The sequence below is a fragment of the Carex rostrata genome, chromosome 11 (assembly GCF_964058835.1).
Source record: "Carex rostrata chromosome 11, lpCarRost1.2, whole genome shotgun sequence".
In the NCBI taxonomy this organism is placed as follows: Eukaryota; Viridiplantae; Streptophyta; class Magnoliopsida; order Poales; family Cyperaceae; genus Carex; species Carex rostrata.
The window spans coordinates 5,835,180-5,851,805 of record NC_135928.1 but is presented as its reverse complement, the minus strand read 5'-3'; the positions used below and the strand labels follow the sequence as shown (position 1 = coordinate 5,851,805).

Here is a 16,626-nt window from a genome sequence, read left to right as displayed (position 1 = left end):
AAGGAAGGGGGATTTTTATCCTCTCCTCTGAGAAAATAGAAAGAGGGATTTAGATGAAGCCGACGAAGGCACTTGTCATAGGCTCATAGCAAGAAGTGGCTACAGTAAAAGCGGGGTGGATCCATTTACATGGTCTGATACGTATATTTTAATAGTCTGGTTCTTATTGTATGTTTGATACGTATATTTTAATAGTCTGGTTCTGCTTCAATCAAAACAGTCATAAACATGGTCGATAAATGATCCAATAATAAAGAAAACTGGTACGAAAATCAATAGATAATTGAAAATACTGGTCACTTTTCAGGAGGAATCAATGAAACAAATTATAAAGGGGAAAAAGAAAATTCAGGCCCGTCTAACATTATGTGCAAATATACACTTAAAGTTCAGTCCAAAAGAGACTTAAATTGGTACTTAAAGTTCAGTCCAAAAGAGTGAGAGTTAACTTGGTACAAACATGTCACTCCATGGGCTATTAGATAGGTGGAACAAGAGGTGAATTCAAAGAAATGTGGTCAATTAGTCTCTATTTTTTGTTATATTTATATATAATTTTCAATATAATTGAGAGTAAAATGATTAATTATGGGCCAAATTCAGAATATTAATTAGGTGGAAAAAAGAAAATAACGAATCAGATTCAAATTTGATTTTTTTTTAAGATATTAACTTAACTTGAACATACAATCATAAATAATTCAAATAAATTAGGACGTTGGACTTTCTAGAACGGGTCAAAATTATTTTCAGGTTTGGCAAAATTTTGTAGACTTTTATATATCTATAAAATTTCAAAATCCATGGAAGTCACCTGCCCTATTCTGGGCTTACTTGGGTCCGTTTCTGATTAACAAAATCATTTGTGTTTGATCCCCATACTTCGAAAGTCGGACTCTACTTCTGAATGGACCTCGACACATTTACAAAAGGTAAACGGCTCATGAATGAACACGGTGCACCTGGATCAAGAACACCACCCTTTGATCTCCATCCAACAGCTCCCCGTCAAGAAGAAAAAAAAAAGCTGTTCATCAAGCACTGTGCCTATGTTGAGGATTGAAATGATTCAATTTCAATATAATATGACATCAAAGTATCAAACCCTGTGCAAACCACTGTTTCAGTCACATAATTCTAATCCACATTACTGTTAGACCCTAATATTGATAGTAACAGCGGCACATGCCCACAGCAACCAAACAAACTGCTGTTTCAGTTTCTATCCTCAAAAGGCCTTTAAACGAGAGAAGTCATAATTAAAAGCAACTCCAGTACCGTGTCTTACAGGGATTGTAATATTATTTCTACTTCTAATCAGAACTTTGTATGGGTGTGACTGACCTTACATGTTTCCTGATATATTGTTTTATAGCACCTAATAAATACTCATTGTAAATGATCTGGCATTAGCTCATCAGCATATATATGGATAAAATTTTGTGTTGCAAGAAGACAGTCAATAAATTAGAAATTAGTGTTATATTATTTTACAGCGTTTAATTAACAAATTTTAAATGTTCATCAACAATCAAACATATGATCAGCACACAACTTTTGAAAAGGAAATGTAACCACTTTGATGGTATGTAAGAGCATCTACATCTGTGAAATTCTTGGAGTTTCTAAATAACTGTTAACTAATTTTTATAAATTTTGTCTCTGAAAGTTTCTAAATCCCCACATTTCTGAAACTAAAATTAGAGTTTCTTAATTGTCACATCAACAAATAAATTACAAGAGAAAAGAATTTCAGCGAATTATTTGGCCACGTCAGAGTTTATAAACGGTTTCTTATTAAGAAACTTTGGAGCAAAGTTGCTAAATAAGAAACCCATCTGCATCCCTGAAACTGGTTTAGAAACTGCCACATCAAATTAGAAATTCAAAGAGTTTCAGAGATGTAGATGTTCTAAAGAAATTTTTTTATAAAGGCCCAAATCGGGACCCAATGGCAATGTTCAGTTCAGCCCAAGGCCTGATCAGCCTGTGTCCTTGAATAAGTTTGTCACCTTCAAGGCTTTCTCGTTTCTCCACTTTGTTTAATCTCCGCTGATAAAATTCACTACTCTTGGCGAAGGCGCTTAAATGTTCTCTACCTCGTTTTCTCACTTGCAAAGGGTTTTTGCTCTCCGCTGCTCTCCCCGCCGCCATTCTCTCTTCCCTCTCATGGCCGACACCTTGACCTCTGGTTCTCCCAAGAAGCCCAGGGTTTGCGCCTTTTCAGATGTAGCATCTGGTCAAGCCAGTCAGAAGAAGAGAGTAGGAACCCACAATGGAAGCTTCCATTGCGATGAGGCGCTTGGCTGCTTTTTGATTCGCCTCACTTCCAAGTTTTCTAGTGCTGATGTCGTACGCACAAGAAATCCTGAGGTACTTTAATCTGTTTTTTCATGAAAAACCTTTGATAAGTAACACTGTAACAGCAACTAGTATTATTTGCTTAGTCTGGCCCTGGTACTTAGATTTTAATGTATCATTGGACTTGAATATTAGTTATCAAAAGCAATACTTAAATTTTAAAGGTTCCACAGTTCCTTTTTGGGTGTAGTGCATTACTATTTTTCATTTTTATTTGAGTTTAATATATCTCACTTTTAGATCATTTATTGCTTTGATTTGTCGTTTAAAACCTAATAGAACCAGAACCAGAACCAGTTAATTCTCTCATAGGATAATAATTGGTGAAGCTAGAAAAATTAACAAAAAATGTTGTGTTGTACATACACTGTTGAATTGGTATTTCACCTCGGGGACTGAGTTGAAAACAATGTAACTGGGAGTTGCTAACCAGGATAATTTATCATCTGATTTTTGCAAGGATTTTCAACTATAATTATTAGCATGCTGAAGCTTGAACGTTTCTGTTGGGGATTTATTTTTGCCACTGGATACTTTAATGAAGAAAAACCTTTTGGCAACAATGTTGGTAATGAAACTGATTACGTTGTATTTAATTTTTTTTTTTATCTTGCACTAGCTACTCGAGTCATTGGATGCGGTGCTTGATGTAGGTGGTGTATATGATCCCAGCCGAGACAGGTACGACCATCATCAGAAAGGATTCTCTGAAGTGTTTGGTCATGGCTTCAACACCAAACTTAGTAGTGCTGGACTAGTTTATAAGGTAGCTTTGCATCTGTCTCGTACAACTGTTAATCACCCATCTTAGGAGTTATTGGCTGTTGCCCTTTAGACTTGTTCCTGTGTGAACCTCCATGCCACTTTGCAGTCATTCTTAATTCTGGTAAATACTTTCGTGATCAGTAATGAGATTTAAGTTGAAATTAGAATATTTATTTAATCCATTAGGTTGGTGTCAACAGGGAACATACACAATTACAACTATGAATCTCCAACATTACCCTACCAAAAGTTCTATAAAGGTGAAAGTTGGTCAATATGCTGTTTACTTGTTTACACTCTTTTACTTTCAATTTGTTTTTGACAGCATTATGGTAAAGAGATAATAGCGAAGGAGCTTCAACGTGATGAGTCTGATCCTGATGTGCAGCGGTTATACCTTGCTATTTACAAAAGCTTCATTGAGGTACATGGTCATCTTTTTTTGTCCTCAACCATACTATAATGCGACATATCTGACATATCTTATTAATTTGTTCTTGTAAAATAGGCCATTGATGCCATTGATAATGGTATCAATCAATATGACACCGACCAGCCTCCAAAGTATGTAAATAACACAAGCTTGTCTTCTCGGGTGGGTCGGCTTAATCCAAACTGGAATGACCCTGACCAGTCACCTGAGAAAGAAGATGCGGCTTTCCACCAGGCAATGTCTCTCACTGGAGATGAATTTTTACAGGTTAGCCAGATTATAATGCCTTGTTTCAAAGTTACTTTTAGTGAATCATTAAAAGTAAAAGATACAATAAGCTTGCTTTAAGCTGTTTTTGCATGATGTTATGTATTGCGTTTTGGCAGAGCCTACGTTTTTATGTCAGATCATGGTTGCCTGCTAGGGCCATTGTCATTGATAGCTTATCATCAAGAAAGGATGTTGATCCAAGTGGAGAAATCCTTGTTCTTAATCAATACTGTCCTGTAAGTGTGTTTGAATAAATTCTTCTTTCTTTGGTATAGTTGATTATTATTATATCAGGACATTTTTTGTACCTTCTTGTGCAATCTTGGCTTCTCTGGTGTAAGTAGTTACTCTTTATTCCTGTATTTTTCAGTGGAAGCTGCATTTGTTTGAGCTTGAAGAGGAACTGAAGATCGATCCACAGATCAAGTATGCTTTGTACCAGGTAGCCTTCTCACACATTATGCTGATGTTAGTTACAGTGAAATACTTTTATATGATTTATTGGTTGCTGTTCATCACCAGCGCATTGCTCAAAAGAAACTGTGTTAGTATTAAATGCACAGGAGCCGAGTGGTCCAGTGGAGAGTAGAGTGGCCAATGACTCTATAAACTTGTATATGGCCGGATATATCCTTCTAAACTTTCCACTGTTGATGCCTCCAACAATCCATTGTTCCATGAAGCAGATAGAAAAACAATATACCTCTTGTATGTTTCTAGCTAAGGAAATAGTAATCTTATTATTTTCGTAGATCTATTTCTCTGGAACTCAGGCATGACTTGTTTTTAAATTTCAAAAAGTTACATGGATCAATCTAAGGGAGTTCAATTTTACAGTTTTGACTTCAAAGAGTGAAATACGAACATTTCACTAAAAATTTAACCATGTTGTTTATGTTTCTGGAGTAGAACTAGGGTGTTCTTAAGTTCATCAAGCCCCTTAGTAAACTCAAGTCTAAAACCCGTCAAATCGGCTTTAAATGGCGAATCCAAATTGTTGAAACCCGTCTACCTTAGGAGTGATATGTCTATGTGTGAAAATTTTAAGCATTCGAATTAATTTAGTATAAAGTCAAGCGGTCAAAAGAGTTCAAAAAATGAATGCATTAAAATTAATTTATTAACCTTCGAATTTTGACCAATTGACTTTATACTAAATTAATAAGAATGTTTAAAATTTTCACATGTAGACGCATCACTCATAAGGTAGGTGGGTTTCAACGGTTCGGATTCATCATTTGAAGCCGATTTGACGGGTTTTAGACTTGAGTTCACCAAGGGGCTTGGTGAACATAAGAACACCCTAGTTCTACTCATGTTTCTGACATATATTACATCTTTAGCTAATAGAGTAGTATATTTTTTAACCTCACAGAGTTTATACTAAAAGAAAATCTTCACAATTGTTTTGTTTTATAAATAAGGTTCAGTTACATATACTTCTCTGCGAACGAGGTTGGAGTTTAATTTTCTTTTTATCAAACATTTTTTAATATCACTAAAGGCATAATTGTCGGAAAATTGAGTCATATAAAATTTAAGATACAAATACTAGTTTAAAAAAATTAAGAAATTTAAGAAAAACAAATTTATGAATAAGAAATAAGAGAATTTGCTTTGCCTTAAAATAAACCTTAAAATAATTCATACCTTAGTTGATAAATATGAAACTGTGGAAAGCCTAGTGGAAAATTGCCTAATAGTAAGGTCACAAAACACTAGATAACAATTTGTTTATTGCTAATCTATTGTCCAACTTCAATATGAAAAGGTCTATTACAGAATACAGATTACCATAAATAAAAAGGAAAATTAATTAAACATATAAAAATGCAATATCTCTACCAATCAACAAATAGTAAATTAATATGGTCTTATAAGCGGGCCACTCTCAGCCCAGAAAAAATAAATTAGCGGAATAGAGAATGTAAAGGTCCGGACCAGAGCATATTAGTTTCATTAGTCCCACAAGCAATGCTAAAATAAATTTGAAACACTTATATATAGTCCGGGATAAGAGAGGTTCGAAGTTGAAAGCAGATTTGGATGGATGTAACCAGATATCCGCTCCGTTAACCAATAGACAATTTTATCCGAATTCAAATCTATTCTTTATATTGGATAAATAGCCAAATTCGATAACCGGATCTGTTTATCCATATTCGGATCTGGAACGAATATGGAGTGGATTCGGATGGATATTTTTGGATCCGTTTACACCCCTAGATAAAAAGGATCTGTTATAACTTCCTCTTGGTGGGACTGGAGGCCACACTATCTTCTAATGAAATGCTTGCAACTTTGCAAGTGAAACGACCAAGCCAAATTGTTGAATATCTTGGCTAAATTGTATTTTGGATTTCTAAATAAATAAATAAAAAAAGTTTGATGTTCCATTTTTTAAAAGATTGCACTTAAATTAAAATTATTATTTATAAGATATATGGGCAAATGATGTAGTTCTGAGTTCAAAGTTTGAATTGGTCCTGTTTACTTGTGATTATGGTTACAAGTTAATAATGTAGGTCACCAATAGGTAGGGACACTGGATTGCTCCTCATAGAGATGTCAGACTAGTATAATCCATTGTTCTACAAAACCTGTTCCACATTAATTATTCCTTTCGACTGCCTACGAAGTTATAATTAATTGTACGCAATTTTATAGGCACTCTTGACTCTCTGAGTAGCAAAGACTAGGGTTTATGTCATAACTATTCTCATTAGCTTTCTGATACCCATGGCATAAATTTGTCTCTGCCTCCTAAAGTTATTCCTTATCTGTATGCATGAAATTCAAATTTGACCACTGTTAGCTACCACTTTCTGCACACCTGTAGCAGAGTATGATGTTATCAGTGGTAACACGCAGTGGTGAAACTTTATTGAGTTTGGGGGGTGCTAAGCCTCCCAATCATTTCAATTATTTTTTTATCAAGTATATAGAAGTTTGAGTATAATTTATTTTTTGTACATAGTAGCCCCCTCTATGTAATATGACAAATTTATAGGGTCTTAAGATAAAATTTGAAAAATAATTATGCAATCTGTTTGCTAACGTGAATTTTGTTTTCCATATGTACCCTTGACCTTTTGATTTCCACACCATCAATATTAAGAAAATAAATAATTTTTTTGCTTTTGGAATTTGAAAAGTTGTCACTTACAAAGAAATAAAAACATTAAATGTCATTGAAAGAAAGAAATCTCCTTAATTAAATCTGAAATCCTAGGAAGCATCGATCTCCAGTTCATTAAAAAAAAATCAATCATCTCTTCAGAAAGAAATCTAGGTAAACGTACGCCTCCAACTATCAGATTTCATGTTTTTAGTTTAGTTTTGATAGACATGGTATTTTATTGGTGCTAGTTATCTATTGTATTTTTTTATGAAATCAACTAATGAAAGATTTTGTGTTATAAATTTGTTTAATTAATTTTTTTTTAAATGAGGTTTAGCTCCCCCTATATTCAAATCCTTGTTCCGCCCCTGGTAACACGGACATGATTGTACAAGGGTCGAATGGAATTGGTACCTTCAGTGATGCAGTAAACTTAAGTAGCTGAATTAGACTTTAACAGAAAAGCGGACATGAAAACATACTACCAGAGAGCAGAGACTTCAATTGTACATTAACTGCAGTCATCTTTGACTAGGATTATGGTCAATTTTTGAACAAAAAATGGGGGCATATAAATTGAACACATTAACAGGTTCTGTAACTGATGGCTAGGACATATGCTGGGTTTTGCTTCAATTATGATTCACATAATGTACTAAAAATGTTTGTATACCTCTAAATGTATTATCAGAATTAAGTACCATGTTGGTAATGAAAGCCTTGGTTTAATCAGTAGTTGTGTTCTTTGTAGGATGAGAGGAGCAAATCATGGAGAGTACAAGCAGTTTCGGTATCACCAGAGAGCTTTGAGAGTCGAAAGGCACTTCCTTCAGCCTGGAGAGGGCTGCGAGATGATGAACTTTCAAAGGAAACAGGCATTCCAGGCTGTGTTTTTGTGCACATGAGCGGCTTCATTGGTGGAAACAGCACATTTGAAGGTGCCCTAGCTATGGCTAAATCTGCTCTCAGCTTATGAAGCATGGATGCATTAAAATTTGCAAGTTCATCTGTTTTCTATTTAAAAGAATATTGACGGCATTGGATGGAATGGAACAATTTAGGCTTTAGTAGTGCTAGCTGGAAGATTTTTATGTTCTTCCGAAGAGTTGACACAATTGGTTGGCAACTTGGCTTATTTTACAGACGCTATAGAAAGTTCAAATGGTTTAAACTTTAAAGAATGTAGAAGTATATTAATTCAGACTTAATTGAGAACATTTTTAATTTTTTTAAATTTTCGGTATCCTTTACATTGGCATTTTACACAGCAATCCAAATCACAAGGTGTCTACGTTTGGTGAATTTTTTATCCTCTTTATCCTTCATTTAAAAAAAAAATATAATTCGGTTTGAAAAATCTAACAAGATTATATTTGAAATTAATTTATACGTTCAGAACTCTAAACTTGTACTTGTTCAAAATTTAGAAGTTGTGAGCTATAGAGTTCAAAAATAAATGTAGTCTTGTCACAAAAAAAAAAAAAAAACTTAAACCTAAATATTGTTGCTGTTTTTTAACAGACTAATAGGTGGAATGTCCATTAAAATATTAAAAAAATTTCTATCGTTTCATATGAGTAGAACTAGGGTGTTCTTAAGCTCACCAAGGTGTTTGGTGAGTTTAATTCCAAAACTTATTAGATTAGTTTCAAATAATAAATTCAAATTGTTGAAATTGATTTATTTTACGAGTGATGAATTTACATGTAAAGTTTTTATAATTTCAAATTAATTTTGTATAAAATCAAGTGGTCAAAAAGTGTAAAAAAAATGAATGCATTAAAATTAATTTACAAACCTTCTAATTTTGACCGTTTGATTTTATACTAAAATAATTCAAAAACTTAAATTTTTTGTATGTAAATTCATCACTTGTAAATAGATAAATTTCAACGGCTTAAATTTGTCGTTAGAGATCGATATAATATATTTTGAATTTAAGCTCACCAAACATCTTGGTGAGCTTAATAACACCTAGTTTTACTCCGTTTTATATTTCCCCATTCATTCATTAATAAGAAGTCACTTATCTTCCCATTTCGCAATTTGAACTGAAAGTTTTGGATTAAATTAATCACATAATTTTACTGGAAGTTGAAATGTGTAATTTGTCGTTCTTGATAAATATCGTCCCTTGCTCCATTCTTCTTTGCTTTTATCAGGCCTTTAACTCTGGCTTGCCTACTTTAAACAGAAGAGATGAAAATTGAACTCTATCAAGAGTAGAACTAGGGTGCTCTTAAACTTAACTCTAAAACTTATCAAATTGATTTCAAATGACGAATCCGAACCGTTGAAACTCGCATACCTTACGTGTGATGCATCTACATGTGAAATTTTTAAACATTCGAATTAATTTAGTATAAAGTCAAGCGGTCAAAAAACATTCAAAAATGAATGCACTAAAATTAATTTATTAACCTTCTAATTTTGACCGCTTGACTTTATACTAAATTAATTCAAATGTTTAAAAATTTCATATGTAGATGCATCACACATAAAGTAGACGGATTTCAACGATTCTGATTCATCATTTGAAATCGATTTTATGAGTTTTAGAATTAAGCTCACCAAACTTTGGTGAGCTTAAGAGCACCTGGTTCTACTCCTCTGTCAAATATACAACTTAGAAAAAACTCAGTGCGACCTTTGCTGCGTATCCTTCGTCCTTTGCTGCCTATCCTTCGTCTTTTAATATCACATCTACAAGGAGTACATAAGAATCTAAAAAAAATAGAAATAATATTTTGCTTTATGATATAAAATTAAAATCAAATAAAGTAACGATGGACACAATTTTAAATGCAAGCAGCTAACAGTCCTCCAAAAATTCCCGGATATTTTCAACTAATTCTGTAAACATCAATACTAAATTCTGTAAACATCAATACTAAATCCTGTAAATTAATTCAACAAATCCTATAAACATGAAAACACGTGAAAGCTGTTAAAAACGTGTAACAGCTGTTGGGGACCACCTTCTGTGAACATACACATAATATCCTGTTGAAAACGCGTGACAGCAGTTGTGGCAGTTAAAAACGCGTCAGAACTAAACTAAAAAGAAATACTTTTATACATGGAGATTTTTGGGAGACTGTAGTCCGGAGATATTACTTTTTCTCATTTTAAATATACTGTAAGATGTGTGCAATTTTTTTTTCCCCAATAATATTTGAGCCATATTAAACAGCAAGCATATTTCATTAACTATTTCAGATCAAAATTACAGTATATTTAAAATTACAGTGCCCTTATTTTCCCATTACAAAACTAATCAAAATTGTAACAGAAGAAGATATAATTTTTTCTTAAGCTTCAAGTTGAGGTCCACATCACAATGTGCTGAAGTATAAAGGTAATCATTTTTGCTTAGGCAGAGCATTTACTCGACATGGGATCCTATGGAGAGATTTGTCTGAACTCTGCTGGAGTGAGCTAGCATTCTTTCTTGTACTCTTAGGTTGGGAAGGAAAGGTTTTAATGCTGCCCCAGGATAAGCATCACTTTTTTCAAAGAAGAAAAAGATGGGCCCAATTCAAGAAAATGACATAAAAAAGATTAATAAAATGAAAGTTGTCAGGTTAGGCATCACTTACATAAAAAAGATTAATAAAATTCAAGAAAAAGATAAGCATCACTTGCATAAAAAAGATTCATAATATACTAAACTGAAAGTTGTCAGGTTATGCAAAACAGGGAAAATAAGAAAGGTTTTAAATGAGAAACTAAATTTTCCAATATTTTAATGTATGAATGAATATAACAAAATAGGTGGATAGATAAATAATAATAAAAAAAATATTTAGATACAGTGTACTTTGGATTTATATGGACTATGGAGGCTTTTTGTCGGTGGGGGTGGAGTAAGATCTATCGTGCCCTTATGTCATGTTATATTTTCCTAATAATAAATGAGTTCAGAAATGGCCTCTCACAGTGTCTCAGTATGGAAAAGTACATTGTACATAGCATTGTTGTAAAAATCATCCGTTTAAGCTGATTAATCTGTCGATTAGTTGTTAGTGGTGACCAAATCGTCATGGATTTTTTTTTATTAATTGGCAAATTATTTTTTATTATTCCCGATTAATCGTTTGACGGTACCCTATCCGTCCGATAACTGCATATTCTTATTTACAACACTGGTACATTGAATAATTTTTACTGAGCTAAATTTATTTCAGTACAATTAGGTTCCACTAACTTCTAGCTGAATAATTAAAATTTGGTGTCTATTTAGATATAGAGGATCCGTTTTAAGATTCATGTCGATTAAAACTATAATTCAAATCTAATTGTACTCAGTAAGATATTGCATTGGATCTGAGTTTCTTAAATTATAGGGGTCCGTTGTAAAATTTGTGTTAGATTAAAATGGATAATGCAGATCTTATCCTACACAGTAGGATACTACACTTAATCTGAACCAGCCTATGTATAAGGTCAGATCATAAACAAGAAAATTTACAAGCAATATTGATTGCGCTATGCTAAGCCATATCAGGTTGAGTCTGCCTAAGGGCTTTTTCTCACAAAAAAAAAAAAAAAAAAAAATCAGGTTGAGCCTCACAAGTAACTCAAATTTTGAGGTTAGATCCAGACAATTTGATCAGAATCCGAATCAATCCGAGGTAAAATGTACCGAGTTTCTTTAATATTTGTGCTAAAGCAAATTGGTCGGTCTAAGGTTTGCATTTTACATTATACTCCGAAATATATATTCTTTTTTTCTATTTAACTTTTAAAAATGAAGAACGCAACTATTTCGATTTCAAAAGTTTGATAAAATCATCTTTGAGACTGAACATTACATTTCAGTAAATTTGACTACATTCGGACATACAATTCTTTTTTTCTTTTTTTCAAATTACAAGATTAGAAAAAAAAAAAATGAATGCATACGATTATGCAGTTTTGGAAGTATGTTTATGACGACTCTGCTTCTTCATCCTGTATTTAGATTTTTTTTTTAAATATTTGACAGCATAAACGTAGTTTTTTTTTTTTTTCATTGATACAAAGAATTACAAACTAGCTGTTATATAAGATGAGACAATAAGTGTCTTTGATAGTATATAATTATAAACAAACTAAAAACGTACAGGGAGTACGTGCATCATGTGGACACAAATTTAGTCATCCTTACTTGATTGTAATGATAGGAGCCTAATGATTGTGCGCATAGATTGTCTTGTTCTTGCTGACAAACTCTATCGTAGAGGTACTGAATCAAATCAGACTGGAAATTGAATTAATCGGATCATGACAGTTACCACTCAGAAGTTTCAATAAAGACATTGAATCAAACTGAGTTAGAAACTGAATCAATCGGATTAGAACAGTCATCATCCAAAGATCCCAATGGAGAGCCACCAGTGTAGAGAGAAAGAGATAAGAAAGGAGGAGAAAAAGCAGAAAGAGAAGAGGCAGAAAAAGAAAGAGTAATAATAACAACAAACATAAACAAAACTAACAATAACAACCACAACACCATCACCATCACTAACAACAAAAATATTAATAATATCTACAGTGCATATCGATTGTTCGCACTTCGCTCAATCCATTGTCGGACAGCAGAGATGAGGAGAACCAACGCTCAGAACCGACTCAAAACGATAACTTTTTCTTTTCTTTTTTATTTTTCGCCTGAATTTCTCCTTGAATTTCGCCGCTTAAGCATAAAGCAGTTAACCTAAGGCGGTCCAACAGCATAAATGTAGTTAAAACTACTTATAATGCATAAGTTAAAAGTTAAACATAGTTCCATCAAACTTTTCATAATCCTAATCATAATATTATTTATTTAAAAATACAGAATATATAAATAGAAACTTCTCGTACTTAAATGGACATAATAGCATAGCATAGGCAACTACAAATCTACAATTTACCTGTCAGGACACGGCTCAGATCCAGATCCGGGACCGTGCTTCATGATTCATCGCCTAAAACAAATCTGCCGACATGGAATGATCCGTATATATTTTCTTTTTCTTTATTCGGTTTTATAAAACAAAAAATGAAAAACAAATATTCCGTCAAACCTAAGTTGGCCTCCAGATTTTCCGTTTGGTCCAATCCCACAAAATGTCTGTTGCTATTGGCCAAACAAAAAAGAAAATGTTTGTTGACTGTTTACAATTTGAAAAGAAAAAAAAAAATGAGAAGGAAACATGCATGCTTGTTGCTTGTGCTCCTAACTTGTATTTATTTATTTTAATCTAAGATCTAGTGGCTGAGTGACATTCCCCCAGCACTAGATAAAATATTAACTAACCACCCACCGTTCGTTGCCCGTCAAGATTTTATAACTGATAAACCCTTGTGCTTTTCCTAATTAGGATAAGTCTTTGGGTTTAATTAGACAACTATAGAGCATATTCACGGACATGCATATAATAAAAAAAAATGCAAATACATGATATGCTAGTTATATTATATAATCATTTACCAGATTTTTTTTTTTATTATTCACTGTTTGATTAGCATACACAAAAATTCAGAGCGTTTTTAATTTACCAGAGCATCTAGTTGCAGAAAATGTGAAAGAGGACATGAGATTTTTTTGACAAATTCGGTGATGTATTTTCCCTTCACGGACAGAAAGGGCTTCAAATGTCGTCAAAAGACAAAAAGATGAAAAAAGATGCAGCAAAGATGTGGAGAGAATTTGGTATTGGTGTGTTCTCAGTAAAATCGGATTGTAGTGAAAGCATTGTTTTAATAATCGGTTTTTATTCGGTATTCGGAAAGTCACCGAATACCGCATATACAGTATGCGGCCGAATATTCGGATTTTTATTCGGATTTATATTTTCAGATTTTGAAATGGAAAATCATAGGCATTAACTCTAATAAACATAGATAAATATTACAAATAAACATAAATAAAACATAACACAAGTTAGAACAAGTTAACAACCCACATTACAAATTATAAAACTACAAATAAACATAAATAAAACATAAGTTTAAACTTAAATAAATGAAATTATAACTTATTCGGATTCTTATTATCTATTCGGAAATATTCAGTTTATTTAGATTCTTATTTTCTATTCGGAAATATTCGGCCGAATAGACAATATGCGGAAAAAAAAAATGCGGCCGAATATTGGACCAAATACTCATTTTCTATTCGGATTCCATCCGAATACGAATATTCGGCCGACTAAGCCGATTTTTAAAACACTGTGAAAGTGAGAAAAGTTGGAAAGAAAAAGAGGATTGGGAGTATTTTATTTTGTCTTTATTTTAATAATGAATGACAAGTCTTTATTTTAATGATGATTTATTATGTCTTAAGAGTCGTGTTTATTCCTAACGGCCCACAATTTTTGAGCCATTAATTATTAGAGGTCCTAATGGCTAAAATTTATCACATAAACAAAGTTATGTAGTTGTTCTATGATATATTTTGCAGGTGCATTGTCTGATGGCAGGGATCCAATTTGTATTAACTTTTGTAATATGATTATAATTATCATCAACTAGTTTGTTAGTTTTTTTCCATTCAATGGTCCTTTACTCCTTTATCCAATTTCCACCAAAATTGTTATCTTCGATATCGTTTTGGTATGATTTTTTTATTTTGTTTTTCTAAATTGTCATGTGTCGAATTTTGAAAAAAAAAAATATGTTAGAATATTTTAGTGCGAGTATTCTATTTTTATTGTTGTTAATTTCAACAAATTTTCTTGTAAAAAAATTTATTTCGATCTTAGCCGGCCGGATCCTTACTTTTAGCGGCTCAATCGTTGTGAGCCATTAAGAATAAATGCGACTGTTGAGTCGCAATGAATTATTACAATTTACAACTATGAGTGTTAGCGGGTAAGCTACGGATTGGGTGAAGGTATTTTTATACTAATATTTGTTATTATAACAATTTTTTTTAATCTTTATTCGTCTTTTCGATTACCGTACAGATTGAGTAAACAAATAAAAAAATATCATTGACATTTTAATTTATACTTTTGATAATTTTTTTTTCAAAATAAAAAAAAAATAATGAATATAACTAATTTGTATTATGAAAATTTAATAAAATATATAACTTTATTTTATTATGTATCATCTTCATACAAATATATATATATAATTTTATTTTTAAAAATTATAAAAACGGATAAGATTACATAAAGAAATCGTTATCTTTTTTGAAGGTTAGTGGTTTTAAATACTAACTAACAATTTTATTGATAAAAAAAAAATATTTACAATGGGTCAAATGACTGTAATTTCTAAATTTACTCTTTTATTCTCATAAAATATAATCCAGTATTCTAATCCTCATCTCGCTCAACGACCGGATCTGCTTCTTCGACCACCGCCGTGCTCCGACAATGACCGCATCTACTCACCGTCATGTTCCAATCGAGATGTTGATCACCCTAACGCTATCTCGCTTCACAATCGAATATGCTTTTTCGACCATCGCTACGTTCCGACGACGACCGAATCTACTCACCGTCAAGTTCCTATGAAGATATGAGCTCTATGGTTCGAGTTTCGACGATACCGCATTGCTGGCTCCGATTGGCTCCCTTTTCTCTCATTCTCCTATCCGCTCGAGAAGGTAGAATCGAGAGAAAGTGAAGATGTTGTATCAAAAATGAAGACTACAAAAAATGATGGTGGAGAAAGGGAGGGAGGGGAGGGAAGGTTGAAGGCGGCTGTATCAACCCTAGATCACTATGTGCCTTATTTCAAAATGAAACTACAATTACTGAGAGAAAAAATCATTATTCTTACTCGTACCCAATAACTTAATAAAAAAAATCTCACTTTTAATATAGCTACAATACGAATCCGAATCAGTAAACGCATAAAAGGGTGACATTGACACCATTAATTACAACCATATTATTTTTTTTGACTTTTTTCATAGATTTTTTTTAATGCCATGAATAAAAAAAATCGGTTAAAAGAGCATTCACATTTTTTTTAAATATTTTATTCCAACATAAAATATAAGAGTAGGGTTAAAATGGACCATTAATTTTGTGCTCAACCATATCTCACATCTCTATCTCTATTCTCAAAGTTCAAACAGTCGATCCGAGCGGCTCAACATGATCTCCATATTAAAATGTGTTTAGAGACAAAATTTTATATTTTTTGAAATTTTTTAATATTTTTTAGATAGGTACAAAAAAATATGTTTTTGTATCTATCTAAAAAAATAGTAAAAGATTTCCAAAAAAATATAAAATTTGATTTTTAAGCATATTTTAATATGTATATCATGCTGAGCGATTTGAATCGACTGTTTGAACTTTATAAACGAAGATACAAACATAGAGTATGATTGAAACACAAAACCAATTTTGCATTTTAACCCTACTAAAATATAATAGGATGTTCACCTGCTAAGCTTTTTCTTGAAGCAGACCTAAAGGTTATCTAGACTTTTTCTTGAAGCAGACCTAAAGGTTATCTAGACGAGATGGGAGTAGTCCGATGGGCATTGGACCTACTTTTAGGTTCAATTAGCTCTATCACCGTACAATTAGTATTAAGATCTGTGTGCACGTAAATTGATAAAAACTCATACAGATTTTAATAAAAATACACAATTCCTGATGCAATTGAATGGCCAGATCATCCATCGAACCAAAGTAGGTCCAATGGACATCGGACCTACTCCGAACTGTATCTAGACAGTCTA

General features: G+C 32.6%; 1 protein-coding gene across 1 annotated transcript; it reads left to right on the top strand.

The window, feature by feature from the left end:
- The first annotated feature begins 2,053 nt into the window (after positions 1-2,053).
- On the top strand, positions 2,054-8,184 carry LOC144562111 (Metal-dependent protein hydrolase). Its single transcript, XM_078311273.1, has 7 exons — positions 2,054-2,373; positions 2,981-3,127; positions 3,452-3,550; positions 3,635-3,826; positions 3,946-4,065; positions 4,200-4,271; positions 7,702-8,184. Exons 1-7 carry the CDS (start codon positions 2,089-2,091, stop codon positions 7,924-7,926), a joined length of 1,140 nt encoding a protein of 379 aa, XP_078167399.1. The 5' UTR covers positions 2,054-2,088; the 3' UTR covers positions 7,927-8,184.
- The last annotated feature ends 8,442 nt before the right edge of the window (positions 8,185-16,626 follow it).